We start from the raw sequence: 20,036 nt of genomic DNA, 5'->3' as shown, positions 1-20,036 counted from the left end.
CGGTTTCGTTTACGTCATGTATTATTTTAATGTACTGAGCATAAAGTCTTTTCCTAATTACAAAGATTTGTTTGTAAAGAACGATGCCAGAGACAGCTATGTGGATTGTGCAAATCATAGCCCAAACCATAAAATGTGTTAGGGATACGGTTCCACCAATGCTCCGTTTGTTGTCCGTAGAAAGTCTTGGCCATGTTCTGTTTCTCTCCACGTCTTTTCTAGTATCTTTTCTGTCACTGTGTACACAGCATCTCGTATTCTTGACCCAAGAGTTTACACATGAGAAACAGGTTAACAGGATACTTTGCCCTGAATGTGACTCACAAAAAAGGGTAAAACGGTTTATGCTTTATGAACGGGGTGGTCATGATATTGGACCCTCTCTACCGATCCGTGAATTTGGAAAGGTTTCATACAAGGAATAACGAAAAAACAACTTCTGGCATGGATGGCTGTAGGCTAAGTTCAGATTTCTATGAGACGAATAAAGCATGTAGAGACTTCTCAGCAGGTGTCTCGTCCAGTCTCCACTACAAAGAGAGCTGAATTAAATTAAAATTATACTTCCAACTACAGATTTGTATTGCCTGTGTAACCACAACTTAACTGATACTAATTTAAGTGATACTAATCACAAGTAAATGAATCAATTAGAAAGTCGGTGAAATCAATCAACCAATTTACGCATTAAGGTAAATTTTCCCCAGCTAACTGAAGCCACTAATGCTTTCCCTGGGTGGAGAACTATCGAATGTTGTGTATGGATCTACTTTTATGATTGCCTATTAATTAATTTATAAAATGCACAAGATAGCGAAAAACGATAGAGGTCCGGTGCCATTGCCTTCAGATCCAAACTGTAGCCACGCTGCCATTAGCACCACCCACGGTTGGCGTGCTGTCACCACCACACGGTTACCAATATGAGCACCAAGAGACGAGCTGCCCCGTCGGCCGAAATAAGTAGGAGCTGTTAACTTTGCCACCACCACTCAATTTAGCTGCGGGGACCTTTTCTTGTCACAGGTATTTTACAGCAGTGCTGCATTTGAATTTACAAAACTTTGTTGAGATGCTCTCACAGCCACATTTCATTGCAGTGCTTAATCAGCTCCATTTTATGATTAGCGATGCATGACACATATATAGACTTCCATCATCTTGGAAGGACGGTATGCAGAGCCAGTCAGTTTTAGTCACAGTAGAATGTTTGTGGTAACTTTGACAGGGCTCAAGATGCAAGTACTGTTACATGGCAGTTTATTTCCATATTTCCCCATTACCTATTTGATAACATTAGTCAGTCAAGTCAAATCATTACCACTGTATGAAAACTGCAAGCATATTCAGCACTGTCAGCGACTGCATTTCTGATTATATCTCTATCTCATTTCTTCTTGATACGATGGGGAAATCTTGTCATTTTAGCAGTCTTTTGGCTCTTATCTGCCTCACAGAAGGGAAATTCACTTAGGGAAACAGATGGCTGTAAAGTTGTTTTCTGCTGAAAGCCTTATTCTTTTTAATTTGTGGTAAGGTCTTATTGGATCAAACTGCTGAGGTCGTTAGTCCCTAAGCTTACACACTACTTAATCTAACTTAAACTAACTTACGCTAAGGACGACACACACACCCATGCCCGGGGAGGACTCGAACCTCCGACGGGGAAGCGGCGCGGACCGTGACAAGGCGCCCCAGTCCACGCGGCTACTCCGCACATTCTGAAAACCATTGTCTGTGCAGATAGAGAGCAGTGGAGGACAGTCTGCCGTCCCAGCCCGAGAGGAGGTCAGGCAGCACGTCACAATTCCGCACTGTGTGAGAAGTGCAAGGACTTGTGTTCGGTTAAGGTAAGAATCTGAAAGGCAGGAAAAAGCACGAACCCATGTACCACGAGAGCAACTGTTAAGCCCAGATGTAGCCTGCTAGAATATTTGCTCAGATTTTAGTAAGGGATTCTCTGGTTAGCTCACAGTAATTATACTGGTAGTAGGGGTGGGTTCCAATGCAGGCTTATGTGTACGCCTTTTGATTGGTCAGGACTTAAAATTTCGCATGTAGTGGGAGAGATTTTCTACCTTCTGCTCTGCTCTACTGGAGAAATAGGCGTTTTTCGCTAACCATGACCATATCCGCAAGAGTGGGAAATAGACAAACTTTTTTATGAAATTATCATTGGTCAGAACTCACAATGTCTGCTGCAGTTGGGCAGCAAGGTCCCGACGCTGGTAGAACCAGCCAAGTTTCAGAGAGTAAAGTTAGAACACTCTTGCTTTAGTTACGCTGTCGAGAACACACTTGCTTCGGGGGCGCCACAGAGCCTTCGAGCTGTAGGATGAGACGTCTCCGACTTCGAGCAGAATATATAGACCAAGCTGAACTTAAGACTTTCAGCCCTACTGCAGCAGTCTTCTAGCACCACACAGCTTAAGAGTAGTGACCGTAAGCTGACATTGCAGACCCCAAAGCGAGCCATACACGAAGTCAACTTACGTGAGTGTTTGATTTTACTGATTTAATTTTCACAGCAATCTAACTAATTTAGACGAGAGTATTGGTGTTCAATCACGTTTTTCTGCCATTGTTTCTTTAAAACATTAACCTTTTCCTGCAATCATTGGCCATATTCGTGGCTCAGTTTTATATCGTTATTTTGTGCATCGACTCACCAGTGGCAAGACTATAGTTCGTATCTGCAGTCCCTTATCCACATGTTATGCGCTCGTAATATTGATTCAATGAGGCAATCATTTAGATATCTCTTTGAAATAAACCAGATTGTCATGATCATTAGTTTCGTTTCATAACTTGACGGATCCCTACATTAATATGTCCATGTGAGGTCTGGCATGCATACTCCCATGCTTAAATGGGTCACCCATACATTAGTCATGCGATCTTGATTCTTTTAAATTTTCGTGATCTTACTGGGAGCTTCCCTTTTCTGCATGTCACCACGTATAGCGTCTGTAGTATGTTCGGAGTATTCTAAATATATCAACCGCCACTCCGTGGTATGCCAGCTGCACCGTGAGCATCCAGCATTACGGTTCAAGATTCATTTCTGTTCTTCTGATTAACACTCTCTCTAAGGATTTGACGAGTAATCAATCGTTTCTCAATCGACCCTTCATATTTTTCGTGTAAATTTATCGTGTCTTGCAGCAAACGAGCGGCTCTCCATATAGCCCAGAACTGTCGGTTGTTAATTTCCGTTCTTTGCGAGACTACCTTTAATTTATGTGTTTTAACAAATAATACATTTGCTTTGATTCCAATTCGCTGCTTGCTACTGGCTGTAGTTTCCCCGGGTTTTATTCATTATTTAAGTGAATACGTAGGCAATGAAATTTCCTGCAGTAGGTGATGAGGTCGAAACAAGGCCCCGGGAGTAGACAACATTCCATTAGAACTACTGATGGCCTTGGGAGAGCCAGTCATGACAAAACTCTACCATCTGGTGAGCAAGATGTATGAGACAGGCGAAATACCCTCACACTTCAAGAAGAATATAATAATTCCAATCCCAAAGAAAGCAGGTGTTGACAGATGTGAAAATTACCGAACTATCGTTTTAATAAGTCACAACTGCAAAATACTAACGCGAATTCTTTACAGACGAATGGAAAAACTGCTAGAAGCGGACCTCGGGGAAGATCAGTTTGGATTCCGTAGAAATGTTGGAACACGTGAGGCAATACTAACCTTACGACTTATCTTAGAAGAAAGATTAAGAAAAGGCAAACCTACGTTTCTAGCATTTGTAGACTTAGAGAAAGCTTTTGACAACGTTAACTGGAATACTCTCTTTAAAATTCTGAAGGTGGCAGGGGTAAAATACAGGGAGCGAAAGGCTATTTACAATTTGTACAGAAACCAGATGGCAGTTATAAGAGTCGAGGGGCATGAAAGGGAAGCAGTGGTTGGGAAAGGAGTGAGACAGGATTGTAGCCTCTCCCCGGTGTTATTCAATCTGTATATTGAGCAAGCAGTAAAGGAAACAAAAGAAAAATTCGGAGTAGGTATTAAAATCCGTGGAGAAGAAATAAAAACGTTGAGGTTCGCCGATGACATTGTAATTCTGTCAGAGACAGCAAAGGACTTGGAAGAACAGTTGAACGGAATGGACAGTGTCTTGAAAGGAGGATATAAGATGAACATCAACAAAAGCAAAACGAGGATAATGGAATGTAGTCAAATTAAATCGGGTGATGCTGAGGGGATTAGATTAGGAAATGAGACACTTAAAGTAGTAAAGGAGTTTTGCTATTTAGGGAGTAAAATAATTGATGATGGTCGAAGTAGAGAGGATATAAAATGTAGACTGGCAATGGCAAGGAAATTGTTTCTGAAGAAGAGAAATTTGTTAACATCGAATATAGATATAAGTGTCAGGAAGTCGTTTCTGAAAGTATTTGTATGGAGTGTAGCCATGTATGGAAGTGAAACATGGACGATAACTAGTTTGGACAAGAAGAGAATAGAAGCTTTCGAAATGTGGTGCTACAGAAGAATGCTGAAGATAAGGTGGGTAGATCACGTAACTAATGAGGAGGTACTGAATAGGATTGGGGAGAAGAGAAGTTTGTGGCACAACTTGAGTAGAAGAAGGGATCGGTTGGTAGGACATGTTTTGAGGCATCAAGGGATCACAAATTTAACATTGGAGGGCAGCGTGGAGGGTAAAAATCGTAGAGGGAGACCAAGAGATGAATACACTAAGCAGATTCAGAAGGATGTAGGTTGCAGTAGGTACTGGGAGATGAAGAAGCTTGCACAGGATAGAGTAGCATGGAGAGCTGCATCAAACCAGTCTCAGGACTGAAGACCACAACAACAACAACAACAGGTGATGAGGACTGACGTCTCCATGGTCCTGGTTCAAAATGGTCAGATGGCTCTAAGCACTATGGGACTTAACAACTGGGGTCATCAGCCCCTAGACTTAGAACTACTTAAGCCTAACCAACCTAAGGACATCACACACTTCCATGCCCGAGGCAGGATTCGAACCTGCGACCGTAGCAGCAGCGCGGTTCCAGACTGAAGCGCCTAGAACTGGTCGGCCACAGCGGCCGGACATGATCCCGGGAAAAAGAAGATTGGCAGGTGAAACTGTTTTATCAGCAGGTAGGAAAATAGAGACAGGTGGTTCATCTTATTTCATCCCACCAAGCAACCACAGCATCTAAAGACGTGGCAACAGTGACACGGCCGGAAACACGGAAAGTAGAATTCATCAATTGCTGACCATGATATAATCCCGATAGTGAATCAGCTGCGAGGACTGTGGACCGCCCCGCCCACTTTGTTTTTAGCCATTCTTGGCCGTACCTTCAACTGTGACGGAGTACAATTCGTTTCCCACTAGTGTCATCCTCTAGTCTAGGTGTTTCCAGAACCCATTAATAAAAACAGAGAGAGTATTTTCGATCCTGTCCTGTGGGAGAGAGTAGCTATGACGTTTGCGAAGCTAGGCTATTTACTCTAGATGTTGTACTACTGACCTCTACAGGTGACACTTTTGGAGAAACGTAAGTAATACATTCCAAACAGAAACAAACAGCTGTGATTACTCTTAATACATGCTGATTCTTCGGTCGCCTCTTGGTTGAACAACATAATAATAAAGGAAAAGCACTAAACTGCTTCCGTCCTACAGGATTAGTTTCTCAGGTTAACCGGGTTTCGGCTTACAAGGCCATCATCAGAGTTTAACTGACTGTCGTTTCAGAGAACTTACAATGTCTGTAAACAACTAAACAACACTGGAAAGATGTTACTCATATAGACTGAGGCACAAATATACGGTAGGCCTAAACGTCACCTTTGACAGTCCAGAGGACATGCAATGTAAAAAGTCTAAAGTTGACAATAAATAAGTATAAAGGGAGAAAACAAAGCAAAAAATTAATACTAAATTCGAACAACATTGCCTATACAGGGTGATTTTTTCCACCGTATACAAACCCTAGGGATTAATCGATGAGAGGATACGGAACAAAAAAGGTCTAATGAACATATGTCCGGAAATGCATGGTTTCCATTTATTCAATCATACTTTACTGCAGAGACTGCAGTGTAATTCGCGCTGTACCATGCAGCCACAGTTACACTATGCATTGTTCCCTCCTAGAGGGTGATACTGTTACTTATACGGTAGGCCCTAGCTTCCTCTCCTGCCATAGTAATTGGTAATGTATCCGATTCACTTCTCTTGCTGACCTACCTTGTAGTGGATGCGATACACCGTTGCACACAATGGTTCCGTATTCGAATCGAGAGCTTGCCGACATGGTGTTCCTTACGGAAAGACAAATGGCAACGGGCGGCTGGCAGCAAGGTTTCATCACGAGGCCTATCCCCGTCGACAGCAACCACAGCATTCAATGTTTGCAACAATGCTTCACCGTTTGCCTGAGAGAGGGTCGTTTCAGCAAGCAGGAATTCATGAAGGACGTACCCGAAATTTTCAGATACCAGACTTGGAGGAAAATGTGATAAACACTGTGGAAGACGAATGTGGATCAATATCAGGCAGTTGGCCCGGCAGTACAGGGTAAGACAGACAACCGTATGAAATATTCTACGTGGCAATTGTTACTACCCTTATCACTTACAGCATGTGCAGGGCTTACTAGCGACAGAGGTTCCACATCGGGAGCATTTTTGTCACTGGTTTCTTCACCACGCAACCACAATTATGGGATTTGCGTCACCCATCCTATTCGCAGATGAGGCCACCTTTACGCGGAGTGCTATCTTCAAGTTTCATAACAGTCATCCGTGGGATAGTATGCTGAAACCCCATGGTATGGTGACAGCGAATCATCGGCGTCGGTGCAGCCGGAATGTGTGGACTGGGATAATTGGCGACCGTATTTTGGGACCAATCTTCCTTTCACGTCACCTAACAGGCTGGAACTATCTGCATTTCTTTCGGGTGACTTTGCCTCATCTGCTGGAAGAAATGTCATTGATGATTAGGAGGGTTATGTGGCTGCTACATGACGGTGCTCTAGCCCATTTCGCCGCTAACGTCCGGGTGCATCTCAGTCGTGTCTTCTCTGATCTATAGATCCGACAAGGGGGTTCGTTGCATGGCCTGTTCGTTCACCAGGACTCAACACGTGCGATTTCTGGTTATGGGACTACCTCAAAAGTATCGTGTATGCAGAGACCATTCCAGATGTGGAGACACTGGACACGCATGCGTTGAGGCATATGGAAACCATTTTCAACATAAACTGTAACTATGGCTGCATGATACAGCGGGTATTAGACCGCAGTCTCTGTAACAATGTATGACTGGATAAATGGTCTCTAGCAGGGAAACCATACATTTTCGGATATAAGTTCATTAGACCCGCTATGTTCAGTATCCTCTCATCGATCAGTCCCTAGAGTTTGCACACGGTGGGAAAAAAATCACACTGTATAACTGTTTACATTAAATAAACAAACCCAAGAAAATAAAATTAGTACTTGACAAGACTACTTCAAGAGGTATTACACATAGAAAATGTTACAGAAGCGAAGTAAAATGTAAAAGGAAGAATTGACAGTTGAAAGAACTGAATATATGGAACTGTAGGCAATCACAATAAAATAAGAAATGAATAAATACAGGAAAATGGAGGGATAGGAAGGAAGAGACAGTGTGGGAAGTAATGGAAAACAAAGTATTATGGGAAGTTTAGAAGCGGAGAAGTATTACGCTGTTATGGTCATTTAAGATTAAATCCGGACTGTGGGCTACATGTTTGTTGATTTCCAGGGCTTCCAACAGGATGATTATTTTGTCTTCGTTTGCTAAGTGAAGGACATGGAACTGTGGCTGGTAGTTGTGGCCCGCACTCAGAACACGGTCAGCAAATATGGCGCCATAGTGCTGCAAACTCCTATTCAGCTATCCCAGTTGCTGTGACTCTGCCTGACTTACCAATATAAAACTTACCATAATCAGGACAAGTAATTTTGTATATTCCGCTTTTGGCTAGTACTTGGTTCTTATCTTTGCTACTAAAAATCAACTGGACTGTGGTGTTCTTCATGTTGCAGGTAATCCTGTAGTTACAAGCTTTCAGTGTTTATGCTACATTCCGTGGTATCTTTTCTAGGTATAGTGTTGTACACCACTTTCTACAGACACTGGAAGGGGTAGCAGAGGGAGGATGTAAGAGGGGCATAATTTTCAAATTTTGTTTCCTATGCAAGATGTGGTCAATCAGGACAGGACTGTAGTCATTGGTTGAGACAATAAATTTTATTGTGTCTAACTTTGCTTTGAAATTTTCTTTGGGGATGAGAACATATATGAGACAGTGCATAGTGAAGTGGAATGATGTACGTTTGTGTTTAACTTCTTTGACAATGACGGTCGTTAAAGTCTGGTGGTGGCATTGTAAGCTGGAAACCGTTTAACCTGAATAAATTAATCCTGTAGAACTTATTGTATATAGTTTATTTATTCTTAATACCTGCAACTAAATAATCTGCCACAGTATGACTAAAAATAGATACGTAGCCAACTCAATGCTGCAAACCTTGCACTACTTCCTTACCTTGTTGAAGGCCAGTTCGTAGGTCAGTGCAGTGCCGTTTACTTCGAGTGTGATGTGTGAGGCATTCGAGACACTGCCTAGCCACGTGATCTCCGATATGCGCAGCGTCTGCGCTTGTCCTGCAACGGATTCAATACCAGTGGTCTTCAGTGTATAATAAACGACAGAATAAATAATATTGAACATATTTTCAATTTCTGATTTAAACTCCAAGTTTGATTAATGAATAGCAACAGAATTTCGCCATGTCACGCCAATATACAGCTTGAGGCGCTTATTATCCTCAAATTGGTTTTGAACCGTTTGTTTTCACCCTAGACGAACAATGACCAGGGGCTCATGAAAAAAAGAAAAATGCTTTTCGCAGCTTCATTAATAAGTGTGATACACGCATCAATTTAGCTTTTTTAAATGGAACTACACTTTAATGTCAACAAAACAGCATATCTGGAGGAGACAAATTCATTGACATTACTCTTTTGTGTATCTAATAATAAATCACGGAGTAAGACTTCCCAGAATATAGGGATTTTTGTCCTGTTAATGTGGACATTAAATTGTGCCGTACCAAAAAGTATACGCCCTTCTGCAAGGATTCCTGTGCCGCCGACGCATAGGTATCTGATATTTACTGCTCTCGATTGGAACCTGTGTAGCTGAGATAAGAGATAAGACTTCAGTTGTTTGTTGTCCTTCGGAGGCGTTAATTAATGTACAGTGAAATCATTGTATACGCACATCAAATTTGCCGCGACGAATGCTACAATTATTTACAGTTTTTGCTTGTATTCATCCACATAGTCAAATTGTTAGTAATGCATAAAATATTTTCAGGTATATGATACTAATGAAGAACTAGTGTATACGCTCTTAATTTACGGAGAACGCCACCAAAATGCTTCAAGAACAGCAGAACTGCGTGCGGAACGACCCCTAGGTAGATGCCATCCAAGTGGCCCCACCTTCGATGGAACCATGAAAAGACTTGGCCAAAGAAAACGTATACGAAAGATGGCCGTTACCAACAAAGCTGCAGAATTAGCGATTTTCAACTGCTGCAATAAATCCACAGGTTGGTCTCGTCAAATGAAGAGAGTGGCTGGTGTGGGCCAAAGAAGAGTTTAGCGTGTTCTTCATAGATATAAATATCTACTTTCCGTATGTCTATACATCAAGAGCTACATGGCAATGATTTTCAACATTGTTTTGAATGCATTCCATCGATTTTCCAGCAAGACAATAAATTTTTTGGCTTCCGTATTCTTTACTGACGAGGCCACCTTCACAAATTACGGGAGTACAAATTTGAAAATCAGGCACTACTAGTAAACGAAAAATAGATTTGAGTATCCTCATGTGTTTAAACAACTATAGTGGAGAGCGAATGTGTGGTCTGACGTAACAAGACAGTACGTAATCAGCACTTTTGGCGATATTGGATATAAATGCACCGACGTAAAGCTAAGAAGAAACTCTGTAATCAGTTTTGCGAAAACAGGATCGACTCGAAAATAATAAATCCTTGACAAGCACGGAAGCGTTTTTTTAAAAGTAAATAACAACACTTCAATTCACTGTACATTTATGTTATCTGACTGTGACGTCTCCCATGTACTCCCCTCGCGGAGGAGCGGAGCTTCTGGGACGTATTTGTGTACGATCCTTCGATCCGTTCGATAGTGCCCTTCTGGCACCTGTGTCATCTGCGTCTTCTTGAAGGCGGTGTGGCATATCCATGTCTTGGTCCACTTTCCTGTCCTCCTTGTGGGGACAGCGATATCTCTTCCTATCTTCTATCCGTCATTTCTTCATCAAACGCTAGTATGTGGGCGGACTTTATTCACAGAAATGAGACGGTCTGTGCCTCGCCGTTTACATCATCTGCAACGAATATCCGCCCCTCGCCAATACTCTGAACGGCTCTGAATAAAGCGCTTTGCAGTGGGGTGGTCGAACAGCGTCCGTCCTCAGCATGATGTCGAACATGCTTGAAGCTCCTTATGCTAAAACGTTTTTCCATTTCCGTGTCGTGATTCCTGTGAAGGCTGGAATTACGATTTCTGGTCCTTTTCTTGTAATTGCTGGTAATTCCACGGCCGTCGACTGTCATTGTGCCGCGATAAACTCTGCTGGTAGCCGCAAGGTCTCTCCATAGATCATTTCCACAACAGACGCTATTAAATTGGTTTTGTAAGCAGTTCGTGATCACTGCAGTATCACTGGCAAGGCTGTATGGATCATCAACGCAGTCTTTAATGTCCGGTGCCACCGCTCTACCAATCCGTTACTGGTCGGGTGATAGACGGTTGCATGATGGTGTCGGAATCCGAATAGTCTGGACAACTCCGAGAATAACGTCGACTCGAACTGACATGCCTGGATTGTGGTCACGTGGAAAGGGCAGCCGAATGTCGCTATCCATGTAAGCAAAAACACAGGTGCTACTGACTCTGTCGTTAGAGGCACTGCTTCGGCCCATCTTGTATATCGGTGTACTACTGTCAGGAGATAACGAAAACCTTCGGATGGTAGCAGTTGTCCCACGATGTCCAAGTGAATGTGCGCAAGCCTTTCTGCTGTTGGCGGGAGATCTCCTAGCCGTTTGTGAACATGACGCCCGACTTTGCTTGTGTGGTACACTACATACGTCCTCGGCCATGTACTGCAGTCTATCATTACGCTCTACCAAACAAACCTGTCCCACAACAGCTTCACTGTGGTGTTCGAACTCAGGTGGGCCAGTCCATGAATACTTTTACAAAATGATTTTCGCAGTGCCGTGGGCATAAATGGACGTGGCTTGCCTTGTGACACATCGCACCAAGCTTCAATCCGTGTTTCTGCTGGTCCTACTTGCTTAAACTGGGGACCTGTAGAGTTGTCATGCCTGTGCTTTCTTAGTTGTTGGTCTTTCGTTTGGGCCCTTGCCAGCTGGTGGTAATCAAAGATTTGCGATATGGCTTCCAGTCTCGACAAGAAATGGTAACAATGTTCTCTGCACTATACTAATGTGATGCAGGTCTGTCGTAAATTGGACGATAGATTCCAACTGCCTAAATTGACATGGAGAGCAGTTGTCCTGGCTATTGATAAACGCGAAGATGATAGGCTTTTGTTCAGTGTGTCTCTGGATCGGAAGAGATTTTCTCTGGTTTCAGGTGGCTAGCTGAAGTAGTAGAGACTGCTAGTGTTGCTTGCAATATGAAGGGGAGCTCACCATCTATAATATTGGCGGCACAGGGCCTAAAAGTGTTCAGAAAGGACAGATTAAATATAGTTGGTGGTGGGGTGTTTATCGCTGTCAGAAGCAGTTTACCTTGCAGTGAAATTGAAGTAGATAGTTCATGTGAGATAATACGGGTGGTGGTGACTTCAATATACCCTCGATATGTTGACATTTTTAAAGTCAGTGGTAGGTTTAAAACGTCGTTCGAAATCGCACTGAGTGCTTTCTCAGAAAATTATTTTGAACAACTAGTTCAGAAGCCCACTCGAAATGTAAATGGCTGCGAAAACATACTTGGCCTTCTAGCAACAAACAATCCTGATCAGACAAGGAGCACCATGACAGATACACGGATTAGAGACCACAAGGTTGCTATAGCTAGACTGAATACCGTACCATCCAAACCCACCGAAAATATATCTGTTTAAAAAAGCAGATAAAAATTCGTTTGACACCTTCCGAGAAACTGTCTCCATTTCTTCCAGTCTGACTATGTAAGCATACACCGGTTTCAATTCAAAGAAATAGTATCGACGGCAGTTGAGAGATACATAAAAAATAAATTAGTAAGGGAGAGATGGTACTGACCTCTCAGGATACACAAAACACGTCAGAAGACTTTTACAGAAGCAACGTAAAAAGCAGGCCAAATTTTAAAAAAACGCAGGCTTGACGAAGTTTCACAGAGGCTCGAAACGTAGTACGAACTTCAATGGTAGATGCTTTTTGTAATTTCCACAACGAAACTCTGTCTCGAAATTTGGCAGAAAACCCAAATAGATTATAGTCATATGTAAAATACACCACTGGCAAGACGCAATCAAAACCTTCACTACGTGATAACAATGGTTATGCTATTGATGACAGTGCCCCTAAAGCAGAGTTACTAAACACGGCTTTCCGAAACTCCTTCACAAAAGTAGACGAAGTAAATATTCCATAATTCGGATCAAGAACAACTGCCAGCATGATTAACTTTGAAGCAGATATCCTTGGTAAAACGAGCAGCTTAAAAGACTTAAAGAAGGCAAGGCTTCTGGCCCAGACTGTATATCAGTTAGGTTCCTTTCAGAATATGCTGATACGATACGTCCATACTGAGCAATCATATCCAACCGCTCACTCATAGAAAGATCCGTACCCAGAGACTGGAAAGTTGCACAAGTCACACTAATATCCAAGAAAGGAAATGTGACTAATCCACTGAATTACAGACCTATATCACTAAAGTCGATTTCCATTAGGTTTTTGGAACATATACTGTACTCTAACATTACGAATCACTTAGATTTATTGACAAATAGCTAACACGGATTGAGATAATATGGTTTTTGTTCTCATAAAATACTGAATGGTATTGACAAGGGATGTCAAATTGATTCGATATTTTTAGATTTTCAAAAGGCTTTTGGTATTGTTCCTCATAGCGGCTTCTAATTAAATTGCGTGCGTATGGAATGTCGTCTCAATTGTATGACTGGATTCGAGTTTTCCTGTCAGAAAGGTCACAGTTCATAATAACTTATGGAAGGTCATGAAGTAAAACAGAAGTAATATATGGCGTTTGCCAAGGAAGTGTTATGGGAGACAATCTAAGCAATCTTCTTAGACTTGATGTAATGGCATCAGGTGATCAAAACGAATTACAAAATGATTTAGACAAGTTATCTGTATGGTGCAAAAAGTGGCAATCGACACTAAACTACGAAAATTGTGAAGTCACCCACATAAAAACTAAAAAGAATCCGCTAAATTGCAGTTACACGGTAAGTCAAACAAATACAAAAGGCTTAGACTCAACTAAATATTTAGGGGTTACAGTTATGGATAACTTAAATTGGAACAATCACATAGATAATGTTGTGGGGATAGCAAACCAAAGACTGAGATTTATTGGTAAAACACTTAGAAGATATAACAGGTTTACTAAATAGACTGCTGACACTATGCTTGTCCACTGTGCCCTCTTCTTGAATATTTCTGTGTGGTGTAGGATTCGCAGCAGATAGCACCGACGGAGGACATCGAAAAAGTTCAAAGAAAGGCAGCTTGCATTGGGTTATCGTGAAGTTAGGGAGAGAGTGCCACGGATATGATACGTGCATTGGAGTGTCAGTCATTAAAACAAAGGGTTTTTTGCTGCGGCAAAAGCTTCTAATGAAATTTCACTAGCCAACTTTCTCCTCAGAGTGTGAAAATATTTTGTTAGCGTTCACCTACATAGAGCGAAATTATCATAATAAAGTAAGAGAAATCAGAACTCGCACGGAAAGGTTTAATTGTTCATTTTTTCCGTGTGATATTCCAGAGTGGAGCTGTAGAGAAAGAGCTTAAAGGTGGTTTGATGAACGCTCGGCCAGGCACTTAATTGCGAATTGCAAAGTAATCAAGTAGATGTAGCTGTAGACCGTAAATGCTCTAGCTTCTGCGTATGGGCGAAAGTATCGCACCGCTTCAGATATCCAGTTGATTTGAGCTGCTGTACGTTTGCTCGAAAAGAACCCTAAGGGCAGCCAGAGTGTATCCACATTTTGTTGGAGGGCTGTTCCAATCGCCTGTTGACTTCCATCAACAACTATGGCTAAACTTGGTCATGGAACAGGATGTGGCAACAGGATTGCGCTCCTCAGGCTGGATTTTACGTGTCAGTGGGTTTTTGGTTCTCAGGGAACCGTTTCAGGGGACGTCGGGCCTATCGTGTTTCTGCCATCTTGAGCTGCTGTCAAAGGTGTCTTCATCTGGGCCGCACCTGGTAAATGCTGTCTGTAGAAACCGACTGCTCCGAGAAACTTTCTAAGTTGGTGATAATCTGTGGGAGACTGTATCTTCTCTGTAAAAACTATTTTGTCCTCTGGAGGGCGTATCCCAACCCCTCACACATCGCAGCCCAGGAAAATTACTTGTTTTTGCCGGAGTGTAGATTTCGCTTCGTTCACTACATATCTCTTCATGCGCTCGAATACACCCTTGAGGTGCTCCCCACGCTGACGTGCTGACTGTGAAAATACTCAAATGTCATCAGAGTACACGAAACAACACTTTAATCGACGCACTACCTCGTCAGTGAAGATTTGCCACGTCTGAGCTGTATTTTTTAAGCCAAAGGCATTTTTATGATATTGCAACAAGCTTTAGGGTGTAAGCACCGCTGTCTTCTGAATGTCATCGTTTGCACCCAGACTACGGTCGTAAGCCTCCTTGCATTCGATCACACTGAACGTTGTCGTCCCTGTACGTTGGTTTTGCGAACCTGTACGGCGCTTGATGTTGATTTCCATTCTGGTGTGGTAAAGGATATTAGCACGTACTGGATGCTGGGTACCTTTCCGGGACTGTGCAGGCTTTAAGTGTCCTGTAATCACCACAAAGCCTCCAAGTACCGTCTTTTTGTTCTCCAAATGCAACGGCGAGGCCCATGGGCTCTCAGGTCTGCGTATAAGTCTTCGAATTCTGCGTTCACTGCTACAAGACTGTCTGAGACTACCCTCCTTGAGCATTGTGATACTGATTGACCTGGAGTCGTTCAAATGTTTTCGACCATGTTGTGTGCCATGTGCTGTATAGTTGATACTTTGGTACTGTTCTCACTTGATGATAGTAATATACTAGCATGGGTCACTGCCCGCCTAGCGTTTCGTCTCAATATGCCGCTGACCACTTCGTTGTTTTTGCGAACCTGTGCCGCGCTTAATGTTGATTTCCATTCTGATGTGGTAAAGGAAATTACCACGTACTATGGAGTGTGATAATTCTGCTATAAGAAAGGTCCACCCACAGCTATGCCGGAAACCCAAGCTGACTTGTAATGTACATTTGCCGCGTGTCGCTATTGGCAATTTATTGGCTGCCGAAAACTTGCTTGTGGTGAATTTCCTATCGCTGTACAGTTTCCTGCCAGCAGTATGCTAACGTCCTATCCGGAATCTACAAGAAAGTAACGGCCTGAACACACATGTCTGATGTTGTGTCGATGGTACGGGATAGTTACGTGAGAAGTTACTTCTTCTCCTTTCCTTGCTCACCACGTGGCCGTCGGCGTTCGTGGTAGCTGCGTGGCGCCGTGCACCTCTTGGTTCTGTCGCCATATCGTCGTTGGTATCAACAGGCCTGCTGCTGAAAACTATTCTGGTTAATCTAATTTCCCTGCCTAGTGTCTCGCCTGGTTGAGCTCTTCCGTCGCTCTAGGCAGCTAAACACCTATTCTTGTAGTGAGTAGATCTTCTTTGGCAGTTCATGCAGCTGTTGATTTAGATTTGATTGCTGGCTTCCCTGTATAGCTGCTGCCTCTTGTTTGTCGCAGTCGTCAACGAGCAGTGTGACGCTCACTGCCCGTGAATTGTTTAATGTTGCGTACACACTGTCTGCTGACGTTTCCAGTGATGTAACATTGTCTTTTTCGCATGTAACCACCGCTGCTTTTACTGATTGCAGCAGCTGCACTAAACACATGTGCCTCAATGTTACGCCTGGTAATTCTGGTCTCCTCCGATGCCAAGCATTTGCTGCCTGTACTCGGAGGGGGTTCTGTACCCCATCTGCACGTAATTTAACCTTTGCTGGATACGCTGATCCAGCGGTTTACAAATTCGGTCGAGCAGGGCTTTCTTCAAGCGTGTGTATTGTTGCTTCTACAGTGGCATTGTAAATAGGCTGTTTAGGTTTCTATATTGGTCACTCACGTAGCGTTCTGTATGAAAATCACTGGCTGTGCTGTGTGCAGTCTGTGGCTGGTTGGCATTGTTGGAATATTCGCTATTGTAGTGTTGGGCAGTTGGATGTGAACAGCGCGTAGCGTTGTGCAGTTGGAGGTGAGCCGCCTGCAGTGGAAAATGTGGGGAGAGAGATGGCAGAATTTTGAGAGCGGAAGACCTGGACGTGTGTCCATCAGAAAGAGTAAATTTGTAATACTGGATATCATGAACTGATATATATATATATGATGACTTTTGAACATTACTAAGGTAAATACATTGTTTGTTCTATATAAAAATCTTTCATTTGCTAACTAAGCCCATCAGTAGTTAGTACCTTCAGTAGTTAGAATCTTTTATTGAGCTGGCAGTATTGGCGCTCGCTGTATTGCAGTAGTTCGAGTAACGAAGATTTTTGTGAGGTAAGTGATTCATTAAAGGTATAGGTTATTGTTAGCCAGGGCCATTCTTTTGTAGGGATTATTGAAAGTCAGACTGCGTTGCGCTAAAAATATTGTGTGTCAGTTTATTGATGATCAGAATAAGTAAAGAGAGAAATGTCTGAGCACGTTCAGTTTTGCTCAGCTGTTTCAAAATCAAATAACGTAAGTGGTTTACCAGCGCAGTAATTTATAATTTTCCAAAGGGGACGTTTCAGCATGAATGTTACTTTTGCGCCCATAGTGGCCGCCCTGGCATTTATTGCTTTCACCGCTGCTCTGAATTTTGCGCTCTCGTCCTATGCCTCGTTTTGCTCAAATTCAAGTTCCAGCATCGCAAACCATAGTATTGATTTGTCCGATAGCAACCGCAGTGTCTTTCCCTTCATCTATGGTCTTCCCATAATAGCACATCTAGTGATCGCAAAGTGATGTCTGGACTTGTTTCCTCTGACATCGCTAATTGCAGGTCATCGATCTGCCTCTGCAAATTGCCGCTTAAGGCTGCCAACTGCGTTGTCGTCTCTTCTTTGTCACGTCTTTGGCACACGATTCTTCCTGGTTTTGCACGTCCATTTGCGCGAACTTAAGTTCTATTTACTTGCGGGTTCACCACGTTATGACGATATTCGCTATAAATGCTATACAAATAACACACAATGACGTAAAACTATGAAGAAACTCTTTATTCAACTTTCCGAGAACAGAATGAAATCGAGAATGACAAATCCTTAACGACCATGGAAGCGTTAAGAGCAGCAGTAATGTAACTGTACTCCCTCAAAAGCACAATACTTTGATTCACTGTGCATTTATTTTCTCTGATTGTGGTGACTCCCACATTCTTATTTGAAAACATATAGTGAACGAAATAAAATACACACGTTTACTGATAGACTCTATGCTCTTGTAATTAGAAAAGTATAGCCTTGAGACCTTGTCAGATGTTTTATTTCCCTCATGATGGACGCTCTCCTCACGATTATTCAGGTAACACTCGTCTCAAGAGACTTACACGCAGTATAGATGCGGCAGTGGCCGTATTCATTTCGCATTATCTGGCTGTTTTTATTATAAATGCCGTTTCAAGGCAACACCGCTTTGGAAATGTATTACAAATACGTCACCATTATCATTACATATTAGTTATTAACGTATCAACGATACAATCCATCAAGAGACACTATGAAAACAGGGACATGAGACAGAAATCACATAACCAAGCACAAGTGTAACGGATAATGTCGTGGTTTCTAGAGTCGAAGGACATAGGTATGCATCCCGCTATAAGCTACTTTTTTCATGTTGACTTCCTTATGAATCTTATACAGGTATGTTCTGCAGTATTCGATGTTAATTACAGAATGGAGGATGATATATGTATCTGGATGTTTAATTCCGAGTGTGTGGTTAGACAAGAACCCAAGAGCACAGCTTGAATTGCTGCGAGTGAAACGATGAGCAATAATATTCATAGACTACCTTGTCATAAACATCTCGCGGGTAATACTCATCTCACAAGACTTCCTGAAAACCAATGGCACTTCTGGTTGACATATTTCTGCCGCTGTCGACATTTGTGAACTGTTACCCACGCGAAAGTGGCTCGCTTCGAACGCTAACGAAAGTCGACAGCAGTTTCTGCGGTTGTCGGTATTGCTTGTGACGTCAAAATAACATCACGTTTGTGAAATGATTGCTAGTCTAATTCTTCAATAGCCAGAGATACATTAAACCAACTATTTGCAAACCGGTGGTGGTAAGACGCAATACTAAGCAGAGGTATTCAGCGTCATCACCTACACTGATGGTGTCAGATTTCTTCCTCTGGCGTGAAACAGCATCTTGTGTCTTTCAGCACGAAAAACACTACACTCAGTTACGGAACAAGTACCGTGTTCTGAACAATTATCGGTGTGAAACTTAAAAGTGAGACAGAGACACATAATCAGCTTGACAAAATGTCACGAGCATAGGTTCTGTTCGTCCGTATATCGTGCCGCCAAATCAACATACAGCAGCGTCGCTCTAGAAGGTAACTAGGAACGTCACTAGAACGAATTAATGGTAATTACAAGAACTGTTAGTACTCGTCTAAATTGAGAGCAACACACTTGTACAGCGGACTTTATGTATCTGTGCTCCAAGTGTTTGAACTGAGCGATTCATATTTCGACAACACAATAAATTCCGACTGAAGTGCCAATCAATGGGTATATCAATTATTGATATATTAGTTGTGAACAATGCAACCTAAAATTTAAAGTGTCTGGTTATACAGAACGTATTTGAATCTTGCCAGTTAAACTTGGATCTCATTGCGTGGGTGTTTCCCGAATCTGCAAAAATTACGTAACATTAGAGGACCGAATCTTTAGCAGAAGCAGAAGCAAGGAGGCAGCCGTCGTGGGAAGACAGGTATGTGGGTTTAGGCACGTGGTTTTTAAACATTTACACCTTGTCGCTGTGTTTACATGACTAGTACAGTGTTCGAAGTGAGGAGGACACTGAATTTGTGTCATCGACTGAATTGTGTCATTCAGTCGATACTGCAATACTCACCTCAAAAAACTATCACTCATTAAATAACAGTAATGTTCATTTCTGTAGCTCGGCTATTGATGAAGTTGCGAGAACGCAATTCTGTTAGTTTCATGAGACCTTTGTCACTGTTCGTGTAGGTGTAAATACACTCCTGGAAATGGAAAAAAGAACACATTGACACCGGTGTGTCAGACCCACCATACTTGCTCCGGACACTGCGAGAGGGCTGTACAAGCAATGATCACACGCACGGCACAGCGGACACACCATGAACCGCGGTGTTGGCCGTCGAATGGCGCTAGCTGCGCAGCATTTGTGCACCGCCGCCGTCAGTGTCAGCCAGTTTGCCGTGGCATACGGAGCTCCATCGCAGTCTCTAACACTGGTAGCATGCCGTGACAGCGTGGACGTGAACCGTATGTGCAGTTGACGGACTTTGAGCGAGGGCGTATAGTGGGCATGCGGGAGGCTGGGTGGACGTACCGCCGAATTGCTCAACACGTGGGGCGTAAGGTCTCCACAGTACATCGATGTTGTCGCCAGTGGTCGGCGGAAGGTGCACGTGCCCGTC

General features: G+C 42.7%; 1 protein-coding gene across 1 annotated transcript in view; it reads right to left on the bottom strand.

Moving 5' to 3' along the window:
* LOC124797586 overlaps window positions 1-20,036 on the bottom strand; it is an 83,480-nt gene that overhangs the window by 8,855 nt on the left and 54,589 nt on the right. The window contains exon 7 of the mRNA XM_047260797.1: window positions 8,565-8,683. Coding sequence (XP_047116753.1) covers window positions 8,565-8,683 — 119 coding nt within the window. The remainder of the gene's footprint in view (window positions 1-8,564; window positions 8,684-20,036) is intronic.

This window comes from Schistocerca piceifrons, chromosome 1, assembly GCF_021461385.2.
Source record: "Schistocerca piceifrons isolate TAMUIC-IGC-003096 chromosome 1, iqSchPice1.1, whole genome shotgun sequence".
In the NCBI taxonomy this organism is placed as follows: Eukaryota; Metazoa; Arthropoda; class Insecta; order Orthoptera; family Acrididae; genus Schistocerca; species Schistocerca piceifrons.
This window is presented reverse-complemented; position numbering and strand designations above follow the sequence as displayed.